The sequence below is a fragment of the Scyliorhinus canicula genome, chromosome 11, assembly GCF_902713615.1.
Source record: "Scyliorhinus canicula chromosome 11, sScyCan1.1, whole genome shotgun sequence".
Lineage (NCBI taxonomy): Eukaryota > Metazoa > Chordata > Chondrichthyes > Carcharhiniformes > Scyliorhinidae > Scyliorhinus > Scyliorhinus canicula.
In genome coordinates, this window is record NC_052156.1 from 21039059 (window position 1) to 21064757 (window position 25699).

General features: G+C 49.3%; 1 protein-coding gene across 4 annotated transcripts in view; it reads left to right on the forward strand.

Annotated features, from left to right (window-relative positions):
• Positions 1-25699, forward strand: part of LOC119973894 (flocculation protein FLO11) — a 144356-nt gene that overhangs the window by 51339 nt on the left and 67318 nt on the right. For all 4 annotated transcript variants that reach the window (XM_038812479.1, XM_038812480.1, XM_038812478.1 and 1 more), the window contains one exon: positions 537-623. In XM_038812479.1, coding sequence (XP_038668407.1) covers positions 537-623 — 87 coding nt within the window. The remainder of the gene's footprint in view (positions 1-536; positions 624-25699) is intronic.

The window sequence follows — 25699 nt, forward strand, 5'->3', positions numbered from 1 at the left end:
AGAATCGTGCCTCCTCATTCAGAGGCGTCTGCACACGCTCAGTAATCGTGTTTCCTTGTGGCGATCCATCTACCCACACTCACTCATGTGGTCTCTCTCCCGATCAAACACTCTATGCACACACTCACTAATCATGTCTCCTCAGTTAGAGGGTCAGCGTGTTTTCCCCACTCCTGTTCCCTCAGCCAGGCGGATCTAAACACACCCATGAATCATCTCCTAGTTGGCAACGGGAAAATCTCCCCTCTCCCACTAATCCAGCTTTGCTTAGCACTGACATCCATGTACATATTTCCTATTGCTGGTTTACAGAAGCTGGTCTTTACGTTTTTGAGAATATTAAAGATTGCTACATTCCTGAACTCGGTTTTAGGAATATATTATAAAGTGAGATGTAAAAGGCCACACATTAAATAAGAACCAGATGAGCCATGTGCACTGCTCTTTCAGCTCTAGTTAGTTTTATTTAGTCTCGGCCGTAATCTGCATGTGCTGCACAAATCTTGTTAAACCAGATGTTACGCATCTCTTTAAAGGGCCTGTGACTGTGAGGGCGACACCACGAGGTACTGGGAAGCCTGCAATCCACAATGTCATGACAACAACAATGGGCGGCCAATCGGGTGAGAATTTGTTTCTTAATTGTTTCCCCTCAAAAGTTAACACAACATGTTTCACTGCCAAGGCTACTTGTATTTGGAATAGGTTGAAGGATTTTGTGAAGCCGTATTTTATAATTACAGATCTTCTATCACATGCTTCTATCAAGAGTGACACCCTTAGTTTTGAATCGCTACCTGCGTTGAAAACAGATACATCTACATACACTTACTTCACTGGTATATTGTGTTTCACACAGATATGGTGACGGGGGGGGGGGGGGGGGGGGGGGGGGGGAGGGGGGGTGCAGGCAGAGGAAACTTTAGGTGTGAGTGGAAGAAGAAAAGGTTTTCAGGAGATGTGGTGTTCTTTGCCATTCTTATTATCAGGATGGGTGTCGTAGTGTTCACAAAGACCACAGAAGCTAAGTGCAATAACAAAGCTAACATTTATTACACGACTTATTAAAGTTCGACCACCTAATCCTATAGCAAGCAATAATCTAGTAATCTACACTCTACTAATACTAGTCTCTACACTCTATCTATAACTGTACTCTGATCTCTCTCTCTCACTTCACTGTTCTCCTCTCCAGCTCTCTCCCCGAAGCCTGAGTCAGTGCTTTATATAGTTCTGTACCCAGCTCCATCTAGTGGTCAATTATGATATTACATTACCCCATTATATACAAATATACATAATAAGAAGTCTTACAACACCAGGTTAAAGTCCAACAGGTTTGTTTCAAACACTAGCTTTCGGAGCACTGCTCCTTCCTCGGGTGATTCCTGAGCAAATCCCGGACGAATTTGGAGCAGTGCTCTGAAAGCTAGTGTTTGAAACAAACCTGTTGGACTTTAACTTGGTGTTGTAAGACTTCTTACTGTGCTCACCCCAGTCCAACGCCGGCATCTCCACATCATTCTACATAATGTCACAGGAGGGAGGTAAAGCTGGGAGGGGGATATGAAGGTATTTGGTGGGGGTGGGGGTGGTGATGCTGGGGGGGGGGGGGGGTTTGAAGGTGTTGAGGGGGGATACTGGGGGGGGGGGGGTTGAAGGTGTTGAGGGGATGAAGCTGGTGTCGGTGCAAAGATCTTAATGGGGGGAAAGGAGTCCGGGGAGGGAGGAGTTTGGATGGGGTGGGTAGGGGAGAATGGTGCAAGTGGGGAGGTAGGTATTAAGGGAGGAGGCGGGTGAAAGGGAGGGAGGTTGGAGGGTTGAAGATGTCCGAGGGGAGAAGGGAGGTTGGAACAGGGAAGGTGTAAGTTGGGAGGAAGGCATCAATGGGGGTAAAATGTCCAGATGAACATACAAGGGAAGGGTTTGTGAAGTCAATGACTGTCTCCTGGGGAGCGAAGCAGGAGGAGATGATCAGAGTATCAAGAGACAGAGGAAGCTGGTCAGGTGGGAGGGTGGGGATGCGATGGTATCAATAGAAGGGGCAGCAAGGCTGGTTGGTGGGACACAGAGGTAAACACAGACACTGGGTGGTGGGAAGGAGGAGGTTGGGGAGGTCAATGTGGCTGGTGGTGGGATTGTCAGGAAGGTAGGGAACGTGTACGTTCGCCTGGACATTTCTGAAGTAGAAGGAATCAGGCTGTAGGGTAATGGTGGGGCCCTGTCACACCTGCCATGCACACGTCGCCCTCCGAACAAAGAATAATACAGCACAGGAACAGGCCCTTCAGCCCTCCAAGCCTGTACCGGTCATGATGCCACCCTTCGCCAAAACCTTCAGCACTTCCTAGTGCCTGATCCCTCTATACCAGGGGTGTGAAAACTACAGCCTGCAGGCCGCATGCGGCCCGCCAAAGGTCTTTATGCAGCCCACCAAGTCATTTAAAAAAAAATTGTTTAACATTTTTTTTTAAATAATTTTTTTTTAAGGTTAATGGTGGGGGTGGGGGGGGGGGGGGCTGTTGGGTTACTTACTGGTATAGGGTGGATACGTTGACTTGAGTAGGGTGATCATTGCTCGGCACAACATCGAGGGCCGATGGGCCTGTTCTGTGCTGTACTGTTCTATGTTCTATATGAGGCGCCCAGAATCATAACCGGGTGAAGTAATTATTTTACTTAATATACTATGCGGCCCTTTAAAATTGTGAATTTCTGAATGTGGCCCTTGCACATGAATCCTATTCATGTATTTGTCAAGATGCCTTTTGAACGCCGTTAATGTATCTGCTTCCACAACCTCCCCTGCAGCGCGTTCCACCTTCTGTGTAAAAAAAAGTTTCCTCGAACATCTCCTCTAAACTTTGCCCCACGGACCTTAAACCTATGCCCTCTGGTGACTGATCTCTCCACCCTGGGTAAGAGTACCTGCCCATCCACTCTATCCATGCCTCTCATAGACTTGTAGACCTCTATCAGGACCCCTCAATCTCCGTCATTCTAATGAAACAGTCCGAGTCTATTCAACCTCTCCGCATAGCTAACAGCCTCCAGACCAGGCAACACCCTGGTAAACTTCCTCTACGGCCTCTCCAAAGCCTCCATGATGCTGAAAGACAACAATAGGCAGTATTTAGTGAGAATTCATACATTTGCAGATAATACAGTAATTGTGTTCACCCGTAGAACCACTTGTGATCAGAAGTTTGTGATTTTACCTGGTCTGTATGCTGCCCTGACATCCCCAGTGGGGGTGGAGGCAGCCTGGGCAGTTGTCGGCCCTGTTGTCTTTGATGATTTCAGTGGCCGTCGTCAGGAAAGCCCAGGCCTGGAGGTTCCCCAGCTTTCTTTGGCTTTCCGCCTGTGGTTTAGCTGCTGCCTGTGCAGTGACCGGGGACAAGATCGACATGGTCACAGGCCAAGGGGATTCAGAGGGAGGAGACAAGCTCAGAGTCCTGAATGGATGGCCCAGGGGTGCCCAGCTGCTGCTGCTCCTCCCTTCGGGTGCCCAAGGACTCAGGCCTGACCCCTTGAGGGGAAGAGGCGGTGACCAACAGATTGTGAGACTGTTTCTGAACTAGTGCTAATGCCCACTGAAGTGTGTGTTCCTGAGTGGTCGAGCAAGTGAATGCCCTGATGCCTCTATGGGTGTGGAACCCGCCACTTCTACTCCCTCCTGGCTCAACTCCGGGATGTGGCTGGGGCTGAGCCTTGATGGGGATTCCTCCTCCTCCTCGGGCCTTCCTTGAGGTGCGTGCAAGTTAGGTAGGAGAAGTGACAACATCAGCTGCCTCCAACATGGTGGCACATTCAACCCTCAGGTTTACAATGAATGGATGAATTGCCAAGTCAAAGCTCCCCATTGCCAATGGCTCTATCCTGGTCCACTCACGCGGGCTCAGGTGCCCTCTCCTCGAATTCTGTCATAGACCCGAGAAAAGGTCGCCTCCCCACCCCCCCCCATCTTCTCACATTCTCTCCGACTGTGATGGAGCTTCTCCTGCTCCAAGAAAAGAAGGTGTTAGAGGAATATGTATGTTGCCTGGATTGGATTATTTACGTTGCTTCATTGAGCATTCCTCTGCTTGGAAGATAGCCCAGTTCTGTGTGACAGATCATCACTGGTGTGAATTGGGCAGAAAGGTTTTGGACCAGCCCCTTCCAGAGCGCAGGGCAAATCCACATGCAAGGAGAAGCCTCAAACTGGTTTCTAGTTCCCTCTGTGCCTTCACCAGTCCTGCCCCCACCCCCACTTCCATGTAATCTCTCATGTCTGAAGGATGATGGAGGTACAGTGGATTTTCCACTGCGACATGGATGCACTGAAGTGAGGCTGTGAGGCATCTGGGATCCTGACATCTAGGAGTCTTTGTAGTTCATGAGATCATTGATGAGGCCTACCCTGGCAGAGAGAATAAGGTTGTTCACCCTCTTCAGCATTGTGTGGATGACCTCTTGTTCACCCCTTGGGCACTGGCAGCATCGGCCCCCTGCGCCCATACAGCATTGGTTTCCCTGCATGGCCTCCTTCTCCTGTCAGGCGGGTATAGCACATTCCTGCGCATCTCGACGCGGAGCGGGAGGAAGTGAAGGGAGGTGCCACTGAATTCTGGAGCTGGATAGCTGTGCAGACATCTGTCTGTTCTTGTGCTGACATTGTGAATGTTCTGGCACCATTTAAATATGGCACCCCGATATGACGTCGGGGCACATGCCATTAAGCCAGCCCCATCAGGGAAGACGGCGCAAAACCCCCAGATGCATAATTTATTGCCTCAGGACTGGATGATATGCCGTCAGCCTCCACGATGAGAAACTTGCCCCGTTGATGTCCCTCACCACGGGACTTAGTCCCGAATGGGAGAATTCCTCCCGACGACTCTTTCAGCAGCTCTGACTGATGTTGTAGTCTTTCAAGTTACAATATGGTCTGTTGGTGCAGAAAGAGAAGGCAATAAGTTTGGTTGGCGAACTGGTGCCTTTTTCCTTTGCAATCATTTTGCCCAGTGCCTCATCCACAGCTTTCTTACCTCAAGGGCTGCACGGTGGCACAATGGTCCGCACTACTGCCTCATGGTGCCAGGGACCTGTGTTCAATTCCAGCCTCGGGTGACTGTGTGGAGTGTGCATGTTCTCCCCGAGTCTACGTGGGTTTCCTCCGGGTGCCCCGGCCCCCCCACCCCCTCCCCCACAGTCCAAAGATGTGCCCCCCACCACAGACCAAAGATGTGCAGGTTAGGTGGATTGGCCACGCTGAATTGCCCCTGACTGTCCAAAAAGGTTGGGCAGGAATAAGGCGGGGGCCTGGGTTTAATGTTCCTTTGGAAGGTTGGTGCAGACGCGATGGGCAGATGGCCTCTTCTGCACTCTATTACTTCTATCCTGTGACTTCTAGATTGGACTGGTCCAAAACACCCCTGGCTGTCCAAGCTCATTCTACCCTCTGTAAAATTAAAGCCTTCCAAAACTTGCAGAAATCCCAGTCACCCATCACACCCGACCTAATTCAGCTCCTGGTTAAACAACAGCTCAGATTTCAAGTTCTCAACCTTGTCCTCAAATCCAACCCCCACCCCAGCCTCGCATGTCCCTATTTCCCTAATCTCTGTAATCTCTTCCAAGCCCTTACAATCCCTCAAAATATCGTCACTCCACCAATTAAGCATCCTCGATTTTAATTGAGGGTCCACTCCTGGTGGCCTTGCCTTCTGTTGCCAAGGCCCTAAGCTCTGGAATTCCATCCTTAGAACTTCCCACTTCTCTCTTTCCTCCTTTAAAGATGATGTGGAGATTACCTGCAAATGCTCGCATTCCAAGCATTGTCCGGCATCTCTGACTTTGTCTATATAAATGTTTCTGGAACCTATCTCTCCATTCACCTGAGGAAGGAGCAGTGCTCCGAAAGCTCGTGTTTGAAACAAACCTGTTGGACTTTAACCTGGTGTTGTAAGACTTCTTACTCCTTTAAAGACACCCTTTGAAACCTCTTGGACATCTGGTCTGATATCCCCTGCCGTGGCTCAGTCTTAAATTTTGTTTTCCAATCTTCCTATGAGGTTGTGGGATATTTTATTCTTGTGAAAGATTATATAAATAAAAGTTATTGTGTTGTTATTCACCAAAAGGCATAATAATTCTGGGGTTCAAGCCAGTTGGATCCCTTTTACTCTAATTAAATTATAAATCACTTGTCTGAGTTATTATTGAGAGAGAAAGAAAGACTTGATGCAGTGTGTTTCGACTAATGAGGTCACTGTGTAACCAGCTTGTCCTCCTCATGTGCATGAATGATTAGCCTTTATTGAAAAGAATAAGGTTTTGAGATTGGTTTCTGTCGGGTGGATTAGCTATCAGAAAGATATCCTCCTTGCTTGTAATTTGGTGCTGTTGACACTGAACATCAAAGGTGTACCGGCCTTTACTCGCGTTCCCTTTGGAGGGGGTGGAGTTCTGAATGGGACCTGAATTGGGGAGGTTTCTGAGTTCTTGATTGGGGCCTGCAGCTGACTGATTCTGCCACTGAGGGTGGGGGGCTGGTGGATTTTATGTTTGTAGGTGTGGGGACAAGGTGAAGGAGGGGCAGTTATACCCTGGGAATCTGAGAGGGTAATTATTTTCTTTTGTCATTTCTCACTAGCATCATAATCAAAAAGAAACAGCTTGTTACCACATTACATAGAGCATAGAACATAGAACAGTACAACATAGTTCCGGCCCTTCAGCCCACGATGTTGTACCGACCATTTACCCTAATCTAAGATCAACCTAACCTACACCCCTTCAATTTACTGCTGTCCATGTGCCTGTCCAATTTACTGCTGTCCATGTGCCTGTCCAAGAGTCCCTTAAATGTCCCTAATGACTCTGACTCCACCACATCTGCTGGCAGTGCATTCCACACACCCACCACTCTCTGTGTAAAGAACCTACCTCTGACATCTCCATATACGTTCCTCCAATCACCTTAAAATTATGTCCCCTTGTGACAGCCATTTCCACCCTGGGGAAAAGTCTCTGGCTATCCACTCTATCCATGCCTCTCATCACCTTGTACACCTCTATCAAGTCACCTCTGCCTTCTTTGCTCCAGTGAGAAAAGCCCTAGCTCCCTCAACCTTTCTTCATAAGACATGCCCTCCAGTCCATGCAGTATCCTGGTAAATTTCCTCTGTACCCTCTCCAAAGCATCCACATCCTTCCTATAATGAGGTGACCAGAACTGGACACAATATTCCAAGTGTGGTCTAACCAAGATTTTATAAAGCTGCAGCAAAACCTCGCGGCTCTTAAGCTCTTAAACCTGTTAATGAAAGCTAACACACCATATGCCTTCTTAATAACCCTACCAACCTGGGTGGCAACTTTGAGGGATCAATGTTCCTCCACACTTCCAAGATCCCTCTGTTCCTCCACACTTCCAAGAATCCTGCCTTTAACCCTGTATTCAGCATTCAATTTCGACCTTCTAAAATGAATCACTTCACATTCATCAAGATTCAACTCTATCTGCCACTTCTCAGCCCAGCTCTGCATTAAAACCATGGGCTGGATTCTTCGCCCTCCCGAAACCGAAATTGTATTCGGCGATGGGATGAAGAATCCATTTTGGCACCGAAATCGGGAGCTGCGCTGCTTTGTAAATTCTCAGCCCCCCTCCAAAAATCGGTGTAATCGTGGAGTACGCCACGCCCAGTATCCACCGCCTCAGGCCATTGCCTGAGGCCCACCACGCGATGCTCCGTCCACGACCGGCCAAATTCCCGACGCCGTGGTTCTAACCTGGCCCCAGCCATACAGGAACCTCGGGAGGCAGCTGCAGACTCCGTCCGGGGCTGCCACAGTCGGGGGAAGGCAGATCGGCGGGCAGGAGGGGCTTCATTTGGGGCTTGGGGCAATGTGGGCGGGCGGTCCGGGCGCGCAAGCGGCTGATGCAGGGCACTACTTTGCCTGTCCAGGTCCGCGGGCTATGTCCGCCATGGAGTACGGTGCGGCCACTTGCCGTGTGCATGCGCGGCCTCTGACCCAGAAGTGCTGGGGGACGTATCGCCAGCTAGAGCTGCGAGCTCTACGTCGGCTCCCTGCTGTCCCCCAGCAAAACGGGGAATCTATGGCCTTTTGACACCAGTTTTCCTGGCGTAAAAGACCACAGTTTTCATGACGGCATGATGTATTTCAAACTTGTGGGTTGAGTGATCAATTAGGAACGTACGCCATAGGAGCACGAGTAGGTTGTTCTGCCCTTTGAGCCTGTCCCGCCATTCAATAAGGTCATGGCTGATCTGGTTTTGTCTCAACTCCACTTTGCTGTCTGCCCCTCCATAACCCTCAACTCTCGTGTCTATCTAAAATCTCACTAACTCAGCCTTGAATATATTCAACCCTCTGAGAGAAAATAGTTCTCCACATCTCCATCTTAAATAGTAGATTTCTTGGGTGGGATTCTCTGACAATATCCTGGCCCGTGATCAGGGCCCGCCGATCCGCGGGCGGGCCTCTCCCTCCGCACCGGCCGCTGTCAACCTCCGCCATGGCCGGTGCGGAGAAGAACCCCCTGCGCATGCGCAGGGATGATGCCAGCACATGCTGGCGCTCCCGCACATGTGCCAACTTGCGCCGGCCGGCGGAGTCCCTTCGCCGCCGGTTGGTGTGGCGCGAAGCCCTTCCGCGCCGGCTGGCGCGTCGTAAAACACTCCACCACCGGCCTAGCCCTCCTCCGCACCTTCGGGGTGGCCCAACGCTGGAGTGATTCACGCCACTCCTCGGCGCCGGAGTGGACCGTCCCGCCGGTTCGCAGAGAATCCCGCCCCTTATTCTTAAACTTTGTCTCTTGGTTCTAGTGTCTCCCACAAATGTAAACATCCTCCTGGTATCCACCCTATCAAATCCCCTCAGGATGTTTCAGTGATATCACCTCTCAGCCTGTAAACGCCAATGGTACAGATCCAACCTGTCCAAGTGTTTCTCATTTAGAGAAGCTCCTGATCTGATCTTGAATAACTTTTATTTTGTGGAAGATCTAGGTCATTTAAGACACATCTGTTTCTGTGGCCAGACAGTGTGATTGGTCAGATTTTGTCATTCCACACAAGGTGAGTTCCTGATCTCACTGGTAGAGGAAAATCAGAAGATCTGGGTTGGATCCTCCAGCCTCCCAGCCGCGTGTTTCCTGGTGGTTTTGGGGGGGGGGGGGGGGGGGGGGTGCAACCGTTCTGCAATTGAAGCCCCTCCAAGGCAAACAATTTTGTTTTTAAATTCAGGGCGCGATTTTCCGCAAATGCGGCGAGTCGGACCCGATTCTAACCCCCCCCCCCCCCCCCCCCCCCCCCCCCCGGGCAGGGCTAGCAGCGGGGCCCCATGAAGCATGGCATTGCGGGCTTAGCGACCGTCGCTACGTCCGCGCGCCAAGCGTCACACCGGCTGACGCGCACGATGACGTAAATCGCGCATGCGCGGATTGGACGGCTCCAACCCGCGCATACATGGGGCCATCATCTCCCTCGGCCGCCCCGCGGACTGATCCTGCGGGGCGGCGGAGGGAGAAAGAGTGCGTCCGTTACGGACGCACCGCCCGCGATCGGTGGGCACCGATCGTGGGCCCATGCCCCCCTTGGCACGGCCGTGGTACTGCCGTGCCAATCGGGGCCTTGGATGCCCAGAACGGGCATGTTGCGGCCGTTTTTACGACGGCAGCAAGCAGGTGTGTTTGCTGCCATAAAAACGGTCGTAAAGGCCTGGGCACTCGGCCCATCGGCCTGGGGAGAATCGCTGTTTGCCGTTAGAAATGGCGAGCAGAGATTCGTGTCATGGGGCGGCCGTGGGGGGGAGAATAGCGGGAGGGCGTGAAAAATGTTGGGGTCGCCCTCCCGCTATTCTCCGACCCGTCGTGGGCAGCGGAGAATCGCGCCCCTGTGGCTGCCTCTGGTAAGGCCAGCATTTATTGCCTATCTGTCGAAGTGAATGGCTTGTGGGCCATTTCATAGGGCAGTTAAGAATAAATCACATGACTGTTGGTCTGGCGAGGCTAGACTAGGCATTGGCAGTAGATTTCCTTCCCTAAAGGGGCCTCACGGTAGCATGGGGGGCCTCACGGTAGCATGGGGGGCCTCATGGTAGCACGGGGGGCCTCACGGTAGCATGGTGGTTAGCATCAATGCTTCACAGCTCCAGGGTCCCAGGTTCGATTCCCGGCTGGGTCACTGTCTGTGTGGAGTCTGCACGTCCTCCCCGTGTGTGCGTGGGTTTCCTCCGGGTGCTCCGGTTTCCTCCCACAGTCCAAAGATGTGCGGGTTAGGTGGATTGGCCATGCTAAATTGCCCGTAGTGTAAGGTTAATGGGGGGATTGTTGGGTTACGGTTACGTGGGTTTAAGTAGGGTGATCATTGCTCGGCACAACATCGAGGGCCGAAGGGCCTGTTCTGTGCTGTACTGTTCTATGTTCTATGTTCTATGTTCTAAAGGGCATTTGTTGACCAGTTTGGGTGCCAGGTTAGCTCAGTTGCCTGTACAGCTGGTTTATGAAGCAGAGGAAGGCCAACGGCGTGGGTTCAATTCTCGTACCGGCTGAGGTTATTCATGAAGGTCCCGCCTTCTCAACCTTGCCCCTCGCCTGAGGTGTGGTGATCCTCAGGTTAAATCACCACCAGTCAGCTCTCCCCCTCCAGGGGAAGAGCAGCCTATGGTCCTTTGGGACTTTGCTGACTTGACCTTACTTTAGGTTTTCATGACAATCCAATAGTTTCATGCTCATCAATCTGAACATTTTAAATCCAGATTTTATTTAATTAACTGGATTTAAATTCCATCGGCAGTTGTGATGGGAGTTATTGGGTGGCACGGTGGTGCAGTGGTTAGCGCTGCTACTTCATGGCACCGAGGACGCGTGTTTGATCCCGGCCCTGGGTCACTGTCAGTGTGGAGTTTGCACATTCTCCCCATGTCTGCGTGGGTCTCAGCCCCACAACCCAAAGATGTGCAGGGTCGGTGGATTGGCCACGGTAAATCGCCCCTGAATTGGGAACGAAAATTGGGTACTCTAAATTTATAATTTAAAATAAGTTGTGATGGGATTTCAAGTTCTATGTTGAGATCCTATAAGTCAAGCCTCTGGTTTAGAAGTTGCCATACCATCATACCCTATTTGAAAAGACGCTGCAGTAATATCCCCTGTTGTACGAATAGTGACATTACCAGTAGCGTGCACTGTAAGTGCAGGAAATCCCAATTGCAGCAGAGTGAGCTACAAGGGGATCATCCATATTCCGGCTGGGAATAGAGGCATGGTGAAATGTAGCCAACCTCTGCTGTATTATCAACGCAGTGGAACTCCAAAACAACAGGAGCCTGAGTGTAGCTGGGTACCTGCCTGTCTCAGACATGGATTAATGTGGAGCACAGACTGGGCAAACTTCAAATTAAGGGGATATAACTAGAAACAGGAGAGCTTAAAACAAAATGCATAAAGAAGCTTTGTTCAGGAGTGATAGTCTGTGCCTTTTTTGTGGCTGTTTTCTCGTGCAGAGTCTAGAGCAGGAACAGGATGTAGAATCACATTGTGGTACCAGTGATTAGGAGCCACTGTTCGTGTGGGAATAGATCAGTTTGTGTTCTCTCCGATGTCCTGGCCTACGCTTATCGCTCAACTAATCTCTTGGCCATCTCCAATTTTTATTCACTCTACCATTGATGGCTGTGCCCTTGGTTGCCTAGGGCAGCATTTTCTGGTGGCGCCGGCCCTTAGACTGGGGATTCCCAACCAAGATCAATGGACCTTTAAATCGTCCATCAAATTGCACCCCCCCCCCCCCCCCCCCCCCCCGACGATTCTCCCAATGGGAAAGACCGTAAAATTTTGCCCTAGAAGCCATGCTCTGGAATTCCCACTTTGCACCTCTCCGCCTCTCTTTGCTCCTTTAAGATACTTCTTAAAACTTATCTCTTTGATCAAATCTTTTGTTCCCCAGACACAATAATCCTTATCTGGTCCGGCATCATGTTTTGTTTTACCATGCTCCTGTGGACCACCTTGCGATCTTCATAATGTTTAAGGCACGAAATAAATATAAAGTTGTTGTTGAGTCAGACAGAATTCCTGCTGCCTTTGTTGATGCTTGTTCTGATTGGTCTGAAATATAAGGCGGGATTCTCCGGCCGTGCCAGCCTGCCGAACGGAGAATCCCACCCGAGGGCAATAGACTTTCCCATTGTCCGCGTCTCGCCCATGGCGATCTTGTGGCGGGAGGGGCGGAAGAATCCAGCCCATAATGCTTAGCTGTGTCTTGTGAATCTCGCATTGCAAAGGGCCCTCGGTTGACACAGCCAGGGTCAAATCTTCCTTGTGCTATCTGACTGCTGGTGAGAGACCCCAGGATGGCCATCAATGCCCATGATAGACTCGCTTCACTGTTTCGACCAGCGACGGGCAACCTAGATGAATGATTGGGCCGTAGGAGTGACCCTCCTTCATCTCAGTGAGCCACAAGATTGAAAATGGGCTTGTTCACTAACCATGATCCAATTAATAAGATACATTCATTATATACTGAATATTTGATAACAACTTATAGAAAATGTTTAATAATTTGTATATTAATAGAACTGCCAGCAACTTTAAATGGTAAAAACAAAATAAATATTGACACTTTGTACACAGAGGGAGCGAATGGCTCTCACAGTCAGTGTTGTGAGCAATAAGCACACACCTTGGGCTGGATTCTCTGTACCTCGACTCCGAAATCGCGGTCGGCGCCGGGGTGGACAATCCATTCCCACGCATGGAATTGGGACCGGCACCGGTACCCCGATTCTGCAGGCTCCGAAATGCGGCGTATTTGGAGAGTACGCCGCACATCACCTTTCTGCGGCCATTGCTGGAGGCCCGCTCCGCGATTCTCCACCCCCGATTGGCCAAAGCCCCGGCGGCGTAGACCACTCATGGTCCTGCCAGTCGCGAAATTAGAGTGGCGGTTGCGGACTCGGTCAGCGCCCGCCCTGGTGGGGGGCGGGCCGATCGGAGGGTAGGGGGGGGACCTTATACGCAGTTGGGCAATGTTTGGGCGGACGGTCAGGGTCGGGCTTGCAGCCGATGGGGCTATTAATATCCAGCTCCGCGGTCTGAGTCTGCCATGGAGCACGAAGCGGCCACTGGAGGCCGCCGCCGTGCGCATGTGCGGCCTCCGACCCGGACGGGCGGGGCCCCGTATCTGCAGCAAAAGCTGCTAGTTTTACGCTGGGTCCCTGCTAGCCCCCTGCAGGGAGAGGAATAGGGGCCCATTCACACCTGTTTTTCGGAAACGGAAATCAATGGAATGCGGCAACCCTGCGCGTGGGAAAAGGTCAACAAAATGTTTTCTGGGCTGCACTCTGAACACAGATGGGCCTCATGTGACCCCCAGACTGGAGGTTGTCCATCACTGGTTTAGGCAGTTTCAGAGAGCTGGAGTGAGCTTGGTTACCTGAAACAAGGTCACGGCTGTGGTGCCTGACACTGATTGCACGAGCTTGTAGGCCTCAGGAACGAACCTCCAGACGAGATTGTGGAGAAGTTCCAACTCCCAAGAGGGAATGTATTCAGATACTTTCAGGTGCATGATTTTGTGCGGAAGGAGATTACTTCATTTCCCCAGGTGCCGGCGCCCTTGTTTTGGATAGGGTTCTGTCCTTGGATGAGCTAGGTTGGGTAAAGATCTCAGACATTTATGGGCAGCGGTTGGTGACAGAGCAAGCAACATTGGAAGAAGTGAAGAGGAAGTGGGAGGGCGAGCTGGGTTTAATGTTTGAGGGTGGGGTGTGGAGTGAGACACTTCATAGGGTTAACTTTACCTCCTCATACTGCTGGCTGTCTCAGCAATGGAGGGGATGGAAGAAATTATGGGAATTTTAGGGGAATTCGGCCGGTTTTTGGGGTATAAGCTCAATATGGGGAAGAGCGAGATGTTTGTGGTCCAGGCGAGAGGTCAGGAGAGGCGACTGGGGGAACTGCCGTTGAGAGTGGTGGGGGACAGTTTCAGGTACCTGGGTATCCAAGTGGCGAGGGATTGAGCCAGGCTACATAAATTGAACATGGCCCAGTTGGTGGATCAGATGAAGGAGGGTTTCCGGAGATGGGATGTGCTCCCGTTGTCTCTGGCGGGTAGAGTGCAGTCGGTAAAAATGATGGTCCTCCCGAGATTCCTATTCATCTTCCAATGCCTCCTCATCTTCATCCCGCGGTCCTTTTGGAGGCGGATCAATAAGATTATCGTGGGCTTTGTGTGGGGGTGCAAGCCCCCACGGGTGAAGAAGGCAATGCTCGAGCGGAGTCGAGGGGGATGGAGGGCTGCCGCTGCCGAATTTCAGCAACTACTACTGGGCAGCTAACATAGCCATGGTGAGGATGTGGCTGGGGAGGGTGAGCTGGCGTGGGTGTGCATGGAAGCGGCTTCTTGTAAGGGCACAAGTCTGGGGGCGTTTGTAACGGCGCCTCTGCCGTTCCCGCCGGTGCGGTACTCCACCAGTCCAGTGGTGGTGGCAGCCCTGAGAGTTTGGGGGCAGTGGGGGAGACATGTGGGAGCAGAGGGGGATCGTTGTGGTCCCCCATCTGCGATAACCACCGGTTTGCTCCGGTGAGGATGGACGGGGGGGTTCCAAATTTGGCAGAGAGAGGGGATTGAGAGGATAGGGAACTTGCTCATAGAGGAAGCTTTCCAACTATGAGGCCGCTGGAGGAGAAGTTTGCATCGGTGGGGGGAAATGAATTCTGATATTTACAGGTACAGGACTTTTTGGGGAAGCAGGTACCAACCTTCCCACTCCTACCGCTGAGGGGGATTCAGGATAGGGTGGTTTCTAGAGGATGGATAGGAGAGGAGAGCGCCTCGGACATATATAAAGAGCTTATGGGTTCGGAGGAGTCGCAGACCGAGGAGCTGAAGCAAAAGTGGGAGGAGGAGCTGGGGAGAGAGATAGAGGAGGGCCTTTGGGCGGACGTGTTAGGAAGGGTCAATGCTACCGCAACATGTGCCAGGCTCAGTCTGATTTAAGGTCGTTCACATGACAGTGGCCCGGATGAGAAGATTCTTTGAGGTGGAGGACAGGTGTGCGAAGTGCGCTGGGGGCAGCGAATCATGTCCATATGTTGTGGGCATGTCCAAAATTGAGGGGATTTTGGCAGGGGTTTGCCGACGCCATGTTCAGGGTATTAAATATGAGAGTGGCAATGAGTCAGAGGTGGTGATTTTTGGGGTATCGCAGGATCCGGGAATCCAGGAGGAGAAAGAGGCGGATGTTCTGGCCTTTGCTTCCCCGGTAATGAAAAATGAAATGAAAATCGCTTATTGTCACGAGTAGGCTTCAATGAAGTTACTGTGAAAAGCCCCTAGTCGCCACATTCCGGCGCCTGTTCGGGGAGGCTGGTATGGGAATTGAACCGTGCTGCTGGCCTGCCTTGGTCTGCTTTAAAAGCCAGCAATTTAGCCGAGTAGCCCGGGAGGCGCATATTACTAGCATGGAGGGACTCAAAGCCCCCGAAATCGCAGACCTGGCTTTCAGATGGCTGGCTTCCTCTGCCTGGAGAAAATTAAGTTCACCATGAGAGGGTCTCTGTTAGGTTTCGCCCGGACGTGGCAACCATTCGTCGACTTCCTCGCAGAGAATTAATCGTCAGCAGAAGGGCGGACGGGGTGGGTGGGGGGGGGGGTTAGGCTAGCGTAGTTTAGGGGGGTAAGCAATGTTAGGACCTGTGGGAGAGGGAGGCGGTATTTGCAGCATGTTTATATTTTGCTTGTTATGTACATTGTTGATTTTGTTGCTGTTACAATGCCAAAGAAATACCTCAATAAAATGTTTATTCAAAAAATCTTTACCTCCTCATGTGCAAGGTTATGTCTGATAAAATTCAAGGTGGTGCACAGGGCACACCTGACCAGGGCATGTATGAGCGGGTTCCTCTTGGGGTAGAGGACAGATGTGAGTGGCGCTCTAGTCGGTCAGCGAACCACACACACATGTTCGGATGCTGCCCCAAGCTTGTTGATTTTTGGGTCACAATGTCAGGAATTCTGGGTATGAAACTGGAGCCATGCGCATTGGTGGTCGACGGTGCTGCAGGTGGGGACAAAGGCAGATGTTTTGGCCTTCACCTTGCCAATAGCCAGGAGGTGAGTCCTGCTTGGCTGGAGGTCTCCAGTGCCACCTAAGGCTTCAGCCTGGTTAGAGGACCTGATGGAATTCCTACACCTGGAGAAGATCAAGTATGTGGGTTGTACCCCGTGTGAAAGGTTTATATTTGGTTGGGATGAATCATAGAATTTACAGTACAGAAGGAGGCCATTCGGCCTATCGAGTCTGCACCGGCTCTTGGAAAGAGCACCCTACCCAAGCCCATACCTCAACCCTATCCACATAGCCCAGTAACCCCACCCAACACTAAAGGCAATTTTGGACACAAAGGGCAATTTATCATGGCCAATCCACCTAGGCTGCACATCTTTGGACTGTGGGAGGAAACCGAGCACCCGGAGGAAACCCACGCACACACGGGAAGAAGGTGTAGGCCCCGCACAGACAGCGAACCAAGCGATAATCGAACCTGGGACCCTGGAGCTGTGATGCAACCACTATGCTACCGTGCTGCTCTGGGTTGTGTTGGGATCATCTTTGTAATATTGAAAAAGTTTGTTTGAATAAAAATATTTTAAAAAAAGAAATCACAGACATTTTCCAGATGTTTTCACTTCACAAAACTGTCTCAATTATAATCCTGTTAGTTTATAAAAGAAGTGGAAGCTGGATGCGACAGACAAACTTGGCGTTGTTTAATGATTCTTGTCACCACACTGGAAGTGTTTTGGGCAGATATTTAGTTTCACTTCTCTCAGACAGACTTTGCAGTTTTTCTATTTTTCTGTTGGTAGGAACTAGCTAAAGTCTCTTTCTTTACAACTAACCCCCCAGCTGGATATTGTACATCGAGACTGTCAAGTAAAATTTTGGGAATCTCCAGGGAGCTGCTTAAACTCTTGCAAAACAATTCATTTTAAAACTTGCACCTTTGAGTCACATTAATGATTGGGACCAAGTCTCATTTTAAATTTCCAACTTCAACTTTTCCTCAGAACTTTAAAGGAGCAAATGCAGAAATTAATTCTCACTTCTTGCATGCAAATGAATATATTTTTCACACTTTTTCTGTGATTGTTGTGACAGAAAACTAATATGATTATCCATTTCAGAGAAACATTTTCTGGGCGACAGGGAAAGAGCAAGGGAGTTGGACAAATTGATTACCCCTAATAAAGAGTTAGTATAGGCACAGTGGGCTGATTGGACACTGAATGCTGTGGGGTTGATATTAATCTTCTCTCTCGCCACCCCCCCCCATCCCGCCCGCCAAGATTGGATGGATTTAGATTGGATGGGAAGTTAAAATTGGATACAAATTTCAAGTCCCGCTCCAAAACTGCCCACTGCTGGGGCCAGGCAAATCAGTTAGGTAAAAACCATGAAGAGGCTTCAAGCTTACACTTTGGCATGCATTTACTTTTACTCATTTTGGCTGGCTTTCACAGGCTTCAGGAAACCCAGCAGGTAAAAGGAAACAATAAAATTAATAATAATCTTTATTGTCACAAGTAGGCTTACATGAATTACTGTGAAAAGCCCCTAGTCGCCACATTCCGGCACCTGTTCAGGTACACAGAGGGAGAATTCAGAATGTCCAATTCACCTAACAGCATGTCTTTCAGGACTTGTGGGAGGAAACTGGAGCACCCGGAGGAAACCCACGCAGACACGGGGAGAACGTGCAGACTCCGCACAGACGGTGACCCAAGCGGGAATCGAACCTGGGACCCTGGAGCTGTGAAGCAAATGTGCTAACCACTGTGCTAACGTGCTGCCCAAGGGCTGGTCCCATCAAGTAATTGCATTTACAGCACAGCTTGGGGGTCAGGAATAATGGGATTGTGTCCTCGGGGCTTTACGGGCTCATCTGCTTCCCTCTCCATGATCAGCTGAAATTTTACTTCCCGACCCCATCCCCTCCATGATCTCCAAACCCACTACCTACCCCACCAACTCCCCATGGATCTCCAGCTCCATCAACCCCCCCTACCAACTGCACGCAATTCCCTACCCAAGCAGAATCTCTCCTCTAAACCACAACCCTTCCCAACTGTTCTCTCACTACCTCCTTGCAAATATCAGGACCATGATTTATGGGGCTGGTTTAGCACAGGGCTAAATAGCTGACTTTTAAAGCAGGCCAGCAGCACGGTTCAATTCCTGTACCAGTCTCCTCCAACAGGCTCCAGAATGTGGCGACTTTTCACAGTAACTTCATTTGAAGCCTACTTGTGACAATAAGTGATTTTCATTTCATTTTCATTTTTCATTTCGTTTCACCATTGGCTCTGTATTGTTGTTTTCCACAAGTTTAATTTAAGGATTGAGCATTCCTGTCTTGTTAATAAGAGCTGCTTTCACAGTGATCATTGAAAACGATGTCCTCCAATTGTGGACATGGACTCCATTCTTGTCTATCCTTAATGCCCTGAGGCGTATCAAAACAACTGATTGGCTTCCTAGTTCATTTCAGAGGGTATAGTCTGCCCAGGTAGCAAAATATTGGTGAGTCGTTTGAATTTATATAACAATACAGCAGCTTTAATGGTCAAATACTCCCGATTGTTAACTCACAAATGACTAGGTTTACGGTGAGACTTCAATGCAGAACTGTAGAGTCATTGGCCTAATACCACAGTGCTACTGCCAGCTCCCAACCTAGTGATGTTGTGCTGCCATTGGCAACCAAAGTAAACTTACAGGATTTACTGAGGCTGGTGACCAGTAGGTGGAGATTTTCCTCATGTCACGCCTGGGTCAGCTGTAGACTTAGAGGTTGATAACAGTGATTAATCGACAACTTCACCATGAACGTCTTATGCACCTACACAAAGGTGGTGGGAAGTCGCCTAAATAGACCTTTCAAAGCAATCCCCATGTTCTTATATCTAAGAATTTCACTCAGGCTTATTGACCAATTCAATAAAGAATTAATTAATCAACTTCGACTCCTGAAAGTTAAAATAAAAACATCGAATACACAGACTGTTACAACGCAATCGATGCCATGACCTCACCAGGGCACATGACTTTACTTCTGACCATAGCTGAAGATGCTGCTTGCTAAAATTGTGCATGTTTTTCTTCGCCAGAGCTTTGAGAATTGTTGGTGGCTGAGTATGTGGCTCCAGTCTGGGGTGGGTGTGTGTGGCAGGACAATCGGGGTTATGAGGGGGGAGGTTGATGGCTAGTGGCGATATCGTGGTCAAGATTGGCAGCACTTCAGTTCACCGAACCCTGATGAAAGAGGTCCTTTTTAAAAATTCAAGCGAAGGCTTACAGCTTGCAATGTAAAACAACTCCACGGTTAAAGAAAATAAATGATTTGAAGTCACGGTAACAGAACATCAAACCTGGTTTTCAAAAGCCAGCAAATTGTAGCAGGATCGGAAAAATGAGCTGAAGCAGGTCCTTTTATGAGATTCTGGGAAAGGATGAGTTATTGCATGAAATTATTTAAGAAAGTATTGACTCTCCCTGGGCCAGGATGATTAATTTAATCCTAAAAGAGTTCTGGACAATATAAGAAGAGTACAAACATGTTTTGACGGCTCCGAAATTTGGGTTTTTACAGAGGTTGCTATTTTGTTTATGAATACGTGCGAGTACAGACTGACAGAAATAAATGTGATGAAAAAGCATCAAAATTGCTTGACTAAAATCGGTCAACATTTCGCAGAGTCTGCTCGAACATGTGATAAGCTGCACGTTCTCTTTCCACACAGCAGTAACTGGGGAGGATACGAGCAACAGGGTGGGTAAAAAGTGATTACACCTATTTGCTGGCACAGAGGATACACTCAGATAGGGTCGCTAACTGTGATTAAATGTATGCCTGGAGGCTTTGTCACATGGCTGCACGCTAGCATAGTGGCTAGCGCAATTGCTTCAAAGCTCCAGGGTCCCAGGTTCGATTCCGGGCTTGGGTCACTGCCTGTGCGGAGTCTGCACGTTCTCCCCGTGTCTGCGTGGGTTTCCTCCGGGTGCTCCGGTTTCCTCCCACAGTCCAGAGATGTGCACGTTAGGTGTATGGACCTCTTAGTGTCCAAAATTGCCCTTAGTGTTGGGTGGGGTTACTGGGTTATGGGGATAGGGTGGAGTTGTGGGCTTGGGTGGGGTGCTCTTTCCAAGAGCTGGTGCAGACTTAATGGGCCGAATGGCCTCCTTCTGCACTGTAAATTCTATGTGAATCCCACAATCCAACAAATGCATGTTGTGATGCACTGCCCAGTGGAAAACAAAATGGCTTGTATGCAATTCGATTGTATTTGGTTGTCAGCCAAGCAGCCATCTTTCCCCCCCCACCCATCCCCACCAACATTTTCCATATTTTTTATCCAATAAAGAGACCACTTAAAAAAATGTGTATCTTTTTTAATGTCTCTACAATTATCCTCCAGAGTTGCACACAGCAGTGTCCTGGAGGCTTATTTTCAATTCCTGGAGACTCCAGGCCAATCCTGGTGGCTTGGCAACCAGACACACAGACTGGTTGGGATAAATAGATTGGTTCCATGGAAGTTCTATGCTAGACCCGGTTGCTGCAGATGTGATGGCCCACTTTCACTTTCTTTAAACGGGGAGTGTGTGCCGATCGAAGTTCAGTGATGCTTAATTGCGGAAGGTTTTTCAAAACTCGGGGCATGATGTACTCAAACTCACCCAAATGACACTTAGAAATATTTTGATAGCTGCGGGGGAGGGGGGGGGGGGGGGGGGGGGGGGGGACTTTGGGGCCTGGAGTGTGGAGGGAGAATGCTTCCTCGTTTTATTCAATTTAAGGTGGTGCAGAGAGCCCACATAATGGTGTCCAGGGTGAGTTGGTTCTTTCCGCGGGTGGAGGATAGGTATGGGTGGTGTACAGGGACAGGGGTTGGGGGGGGGGGTGATTTTCAGTCATAATGGCAAAGATTTTGGGGGAGAATCAGGAAGTGGCGTTAATTTGGAGTATCGGAGAATCCGGGAGTGCAGGTGGGGGGAGAGAAGCCGGCGTCTTGGCCTTTGCCTCTCAGAGTTCCTGCATTTGGAAAATATCAAGTTTGCCATTTGAGGGGCAGAGGAGGGGTTCATCTCGAGGTGGAAGATGTTTATCGACTTTAAGGAGTATTGAGGTGGGGGGAGGTAGGTGGTTGTTTTATTTTTTTGTTTGGGTAGGGGGCGAATAGTTGGAAAAGGAAGGTGGGCGCTGGGGTGGCAGCGAGCTGAGTGGCGGGGTGGTGGTTAGGAGGAGGTGCGGGGGGGGCATTGTTACCTGTTGCCGCGGTATTTTTGTGTTTATGTATATATTTAAAATACCTTCAATCAAATGTTTTTCACAACAGAAAGACACTGTTTGGTTAAATTGCGCTGGCAGTCACTGGAGGTGGACATCATTGGCAAGACCAGTATTTATTGCAATTCCATTCCAATTCTCTTCCCACATCGAGTGATAGACTTTCATCTGTTTCCATAGCTAGTAATTCCTGGAACAGATCACCAGTCTGTCGCCAGGGACGTATAGTTTGAGGAGCACCATTCCTCATCAGATGTGGCTGACGAGGAGTCACTTCCTCTTTAACCTGCACCCATTGGCGTATTTGGAAAGATTTGCAGGTTGACTCAACCTGTTTGATCGCACCTTCCCTGGACATAAAGTTCGGGGTGGGACTCAAAGCTGGAGCTTTTGTTTCAGAGGCTGGGATGCTAAATATCTGGGATGCCACTCTGCCACAAGAGCCGCCAGTATTTATTGCTCACCCCTAATTGCTCATTAGGAGGTGGATGTAGGTGGTTGTGAGGTACCAGCAACTGAGTGAGTTATTAGCTGCAATAGTGCGATTGGTTGTCCCTCCCACCTGCCAATCAACCAGACATGGCACCAGTGCTAACCCCAGGTAGTAAGATGGCAACAAGCCTGTAAGCATCGCAACATGTGTCCCCCAAAAAGTTTAAGTTGTTTGCACCAAAGCTGCTCCTGCCTTAGGTTATCACACTAGCGATGAGGATAAATCCCCTTGTGCTGCATTCTTTGCCCTGGTTGCAATCCGCGATTGTAATTTCTGACCACGCTTCACAATACATGGATGTGAGGTTGGAGACAGGCAGTGCCCAATGCCCCGAATGGAGGTTGGACACGACCCTCTTGGCCCACAAGGTCTTCTGCCAGAAAACATCACAAGCCATAGGCGAGTACATTATGAACGACCGGAATGGAGAGGTCTCACCTTCCACTTTCTGGGAGGCACTGAAGTCTGTGATTAGAGGAGAAATTATCGTCTATAAGGCACGCAGAGACAGGGAAGAGAGGGTGGCTGGGCAACAACTGATCGACTCCATTCTGGAGGTCAGCAGAAGATACTCCGAGGCCCCGACCATAGAGTTTCTTGTGGAGAGGAAAAAGCTGCAAATGGACTTCAACCTGCTATTCACCAGGACAGCAGTGCACCAACTCCACCAGACACGGGGGAACCTTCTATGAACACGGGGACAAGGCTAGCCGCCTGCTGGCTCACCAGCTGAGAAAGCAGGAAGCCAAGGGGGAAATAGCACAGATAAAGCATAGCAGGGGAAGTCTGGTAGTCGGATCAGAAAAGCGTTCGGGGGCTTCTACCGGAAGCTGTACCCCTCCGAGGGGTTCAGGATTTGTTTTGGGTCTTGCCTTAGTTATTTTTCTTTGTGGGTGTGATGGGGGATGATTGAGTCTAGAATTGTAATTGTATTTGTTGTGTAATATGGTTTTTATGGTGTTACATTGAAAAGTTTTCTTTAATTTAAACAAAAATGTCACATGGCCAGGGTCAAACAGTGACATTGAGAACATGGTTGAACACTTTTCCCTTTTCCAACAACACCAGAAGCAGCCTCCTTCAGCTCCTCTTCACCCATTTAAACAGTCACCCTTGGCTCAGACTGCATGTTGACTATGTGGGCCCGTTTCTAGGTTCTACGTTCCAGTTATTCATCAATGCACATTCTAAGTGGCTTGATGTCTACGAGGTGAAGATGGCATCTTCAGCTGAAACTGTTGTGAGGCTGCATCACTCCTCTAGTATACATGGTTTGTCTGGGGTTATTGTCTCTGACAATGGGACAGTTTTCACCAGCACAGAATTTCAGAGTTTCACAGATCTGAACAGCATCTCGCACTGATGTGCCATCAATGAACACAAGACGAGTAGTGAACGTAACTGAGGCTTTAATTAACTGAACAGAAAGCCTCCTAACCTCTGATCCTGAACTGGGGCAGAGGCGGAGACCAGCCACCTTTGTACCGAGCCTGAGGGGAGGCGGAGCCATCAGGCAGTGGTTTACCACATTACATATAATACAGTGGCAGTTTACCACAGTACACATATTATATACTACAGTGGTTTAACACAGGCACATAAAGTCTGTGTGTGATTCCTCTCCCCTCCTCCCAGCATCCTTTGTCAAATAGTCTTTATTTGACCTTTAAAGCCGGTATGAAGAAGTTGTCTGGAGGTAGTATCAAGTCTCGTCTTTCCAGATTCATTCGGAGTTACCACACACCACTCCTGGCTGCCCGCCATCAGCGCGGCTGATGAATTGTCGCTCATAAGTTCAAAGTTGGTGGCCCCCGTGCACGTCCGTAACTTTGGAAGTGGACTGTGCTGGGCTCCAGGAGCCACCATTTCAGACCGTTGTCATTTCGAGTTCAAGTTGAGAACAAAGTAGTGCGTAGATGTGTGTGTCACATGCGAGCAAGAGAATCATCCCAATGAATGCAGGGTCAGCCTGTGATTGGTGTTTCACTGCCAGCCTCTGAAACAGCCCTGTCGCTCTTATTCCTGCCACATCCAATAAGCTGTTGAATACAGAACCACCCAGTTCCAGTGACGCACCTGTTTGTGCGACTCCATTGTTCCTGTTCTGGAACCTCCCTCAGGAGAGCTGCGTCGCTCTGACTGTTCCTGCACAGCACTACCGAGGACGCAGTGTTCTATTCCTTGTTTACAGGAGAGACATTACAAATGTTTTGTTAGTTTTTAAGACTTGTAGCATAAGGAATTTAAGGATTGGGGAAGGGTGGAATGGGCAGCAGTGTGGTGCAGTGGTTAGCACTGCTGCCTCACGGCGTCGAGGACCCGAGTTGGATCCCCGCTCCAGGTCACTGTGGAGTTTGCAATTTCTCCCCTTGTCTCATGCCCGCCCACAACCCAAAGATGTGCAGGGTAGGTGGATTGGCCACGTTGAATTGCCCCTTAATTAGAATGAGAAGAATTGGGTACTTTAAATTTATGTTTTTAAAAAAGGATTGGGAGGGGATTATATTAATGGAATTGGTTGTCCCTTCCTCCTGCCAATCAACCGGGGGGGGGGGGGGGGGGGGGGGGATGGATGGTGGCGACAGTGCTGTGCCACTGAGTAGTAAGTTGCCAAAAAGCCTGTAAGCATCGCAATGTGTTTTCCCAATAAAGGTTAAGTTCATCTGTGCTGGGCCTGCTCCTGCCTCAAGTTATCACACTAGGCCTTTTCATAGGGCAGTTAAGAGTCAACTACACTCGTGTATTTCTTTACATTTCAGATTTATCCTTCAAAATGTAAATTTTCCTCAGCTGCAGAGGTGGGGTTTGACCTCATTTCAATAGTCCAGCCCTACTAGATCACGGGTTCAGTAACATTACCGCTGTGCCAAGATCTCTTGCTTGGAAGTGAGCTTGTAGGTGATAGTGTCTCCATGTTGTCTGCTGCCCTGGGTGGCCGAGGTTGCGCGTTTGAACATTGCTGTTGAAGACAGCTTGGCAAGTTGCTGCGATACATCTTGCAGATGGACAGGTGCATTCTTGTGAGTTTGAATGTATCCAGGCAATTCACACCCACTAGTACATTTAGGGCTCTGTAGTGGAGAGCTCAGCACACTAAATCTCTCCATTGATTTCTTTTTAGCTAATATTACACAATATATGTTATATAAAGCAGCACCTTTAAAAGTACTTTCTTTTGTTTTGATGTTTCACTTTGATATCCATCAATACTATATTAAAAACCTTATGAATAATGGGCAATATTGTACGCATCCTTTTGACATCTAATTATACAAACAGGGAGCTGGAGAAGGCCATTCAGCCCCTCGAGCCTGCACCACCATTTAATAATAATAATAGACCATGGCTGATCTGATAATAACCTCAAATCTGCATCCCATCTATCACCCCCTTGCTTACCAAGAATCTATCCCCCTCTGCCTTAAACTTATTCAAAGATTCTGCTTCCACCACCTTTACAGGAAGAGAGTTCCAAAGACTCAGGGCCCCCTGAGTGAAAGGTTTTTGCCTCATCTCCGTTTTAAATGGGAGGGCCTCTTATTTTTGAACAGTAATTCCTTGTTCTAGATGCTCCCACAGGAGGAAACATCCTCTCCAAATCCAACCTGTCAAAACACCTCAGGATCTTTCATATGTTTCAATCAAGTCACTTATTACTCTTCTAAACTCCCAGCGGATATACGCCTAGCCTGTCCAACCTTTCCTCATAAGATCGCCTGCCCATTCCAGGTCAAACACTTCTCTCTTATAGATCTCAGTGACACTTCTTCATAGTCAATTTTATTTTAACTTAGGCAGATTTATTCCACAAGACCAATGAGGTACGTGTGGCCCCA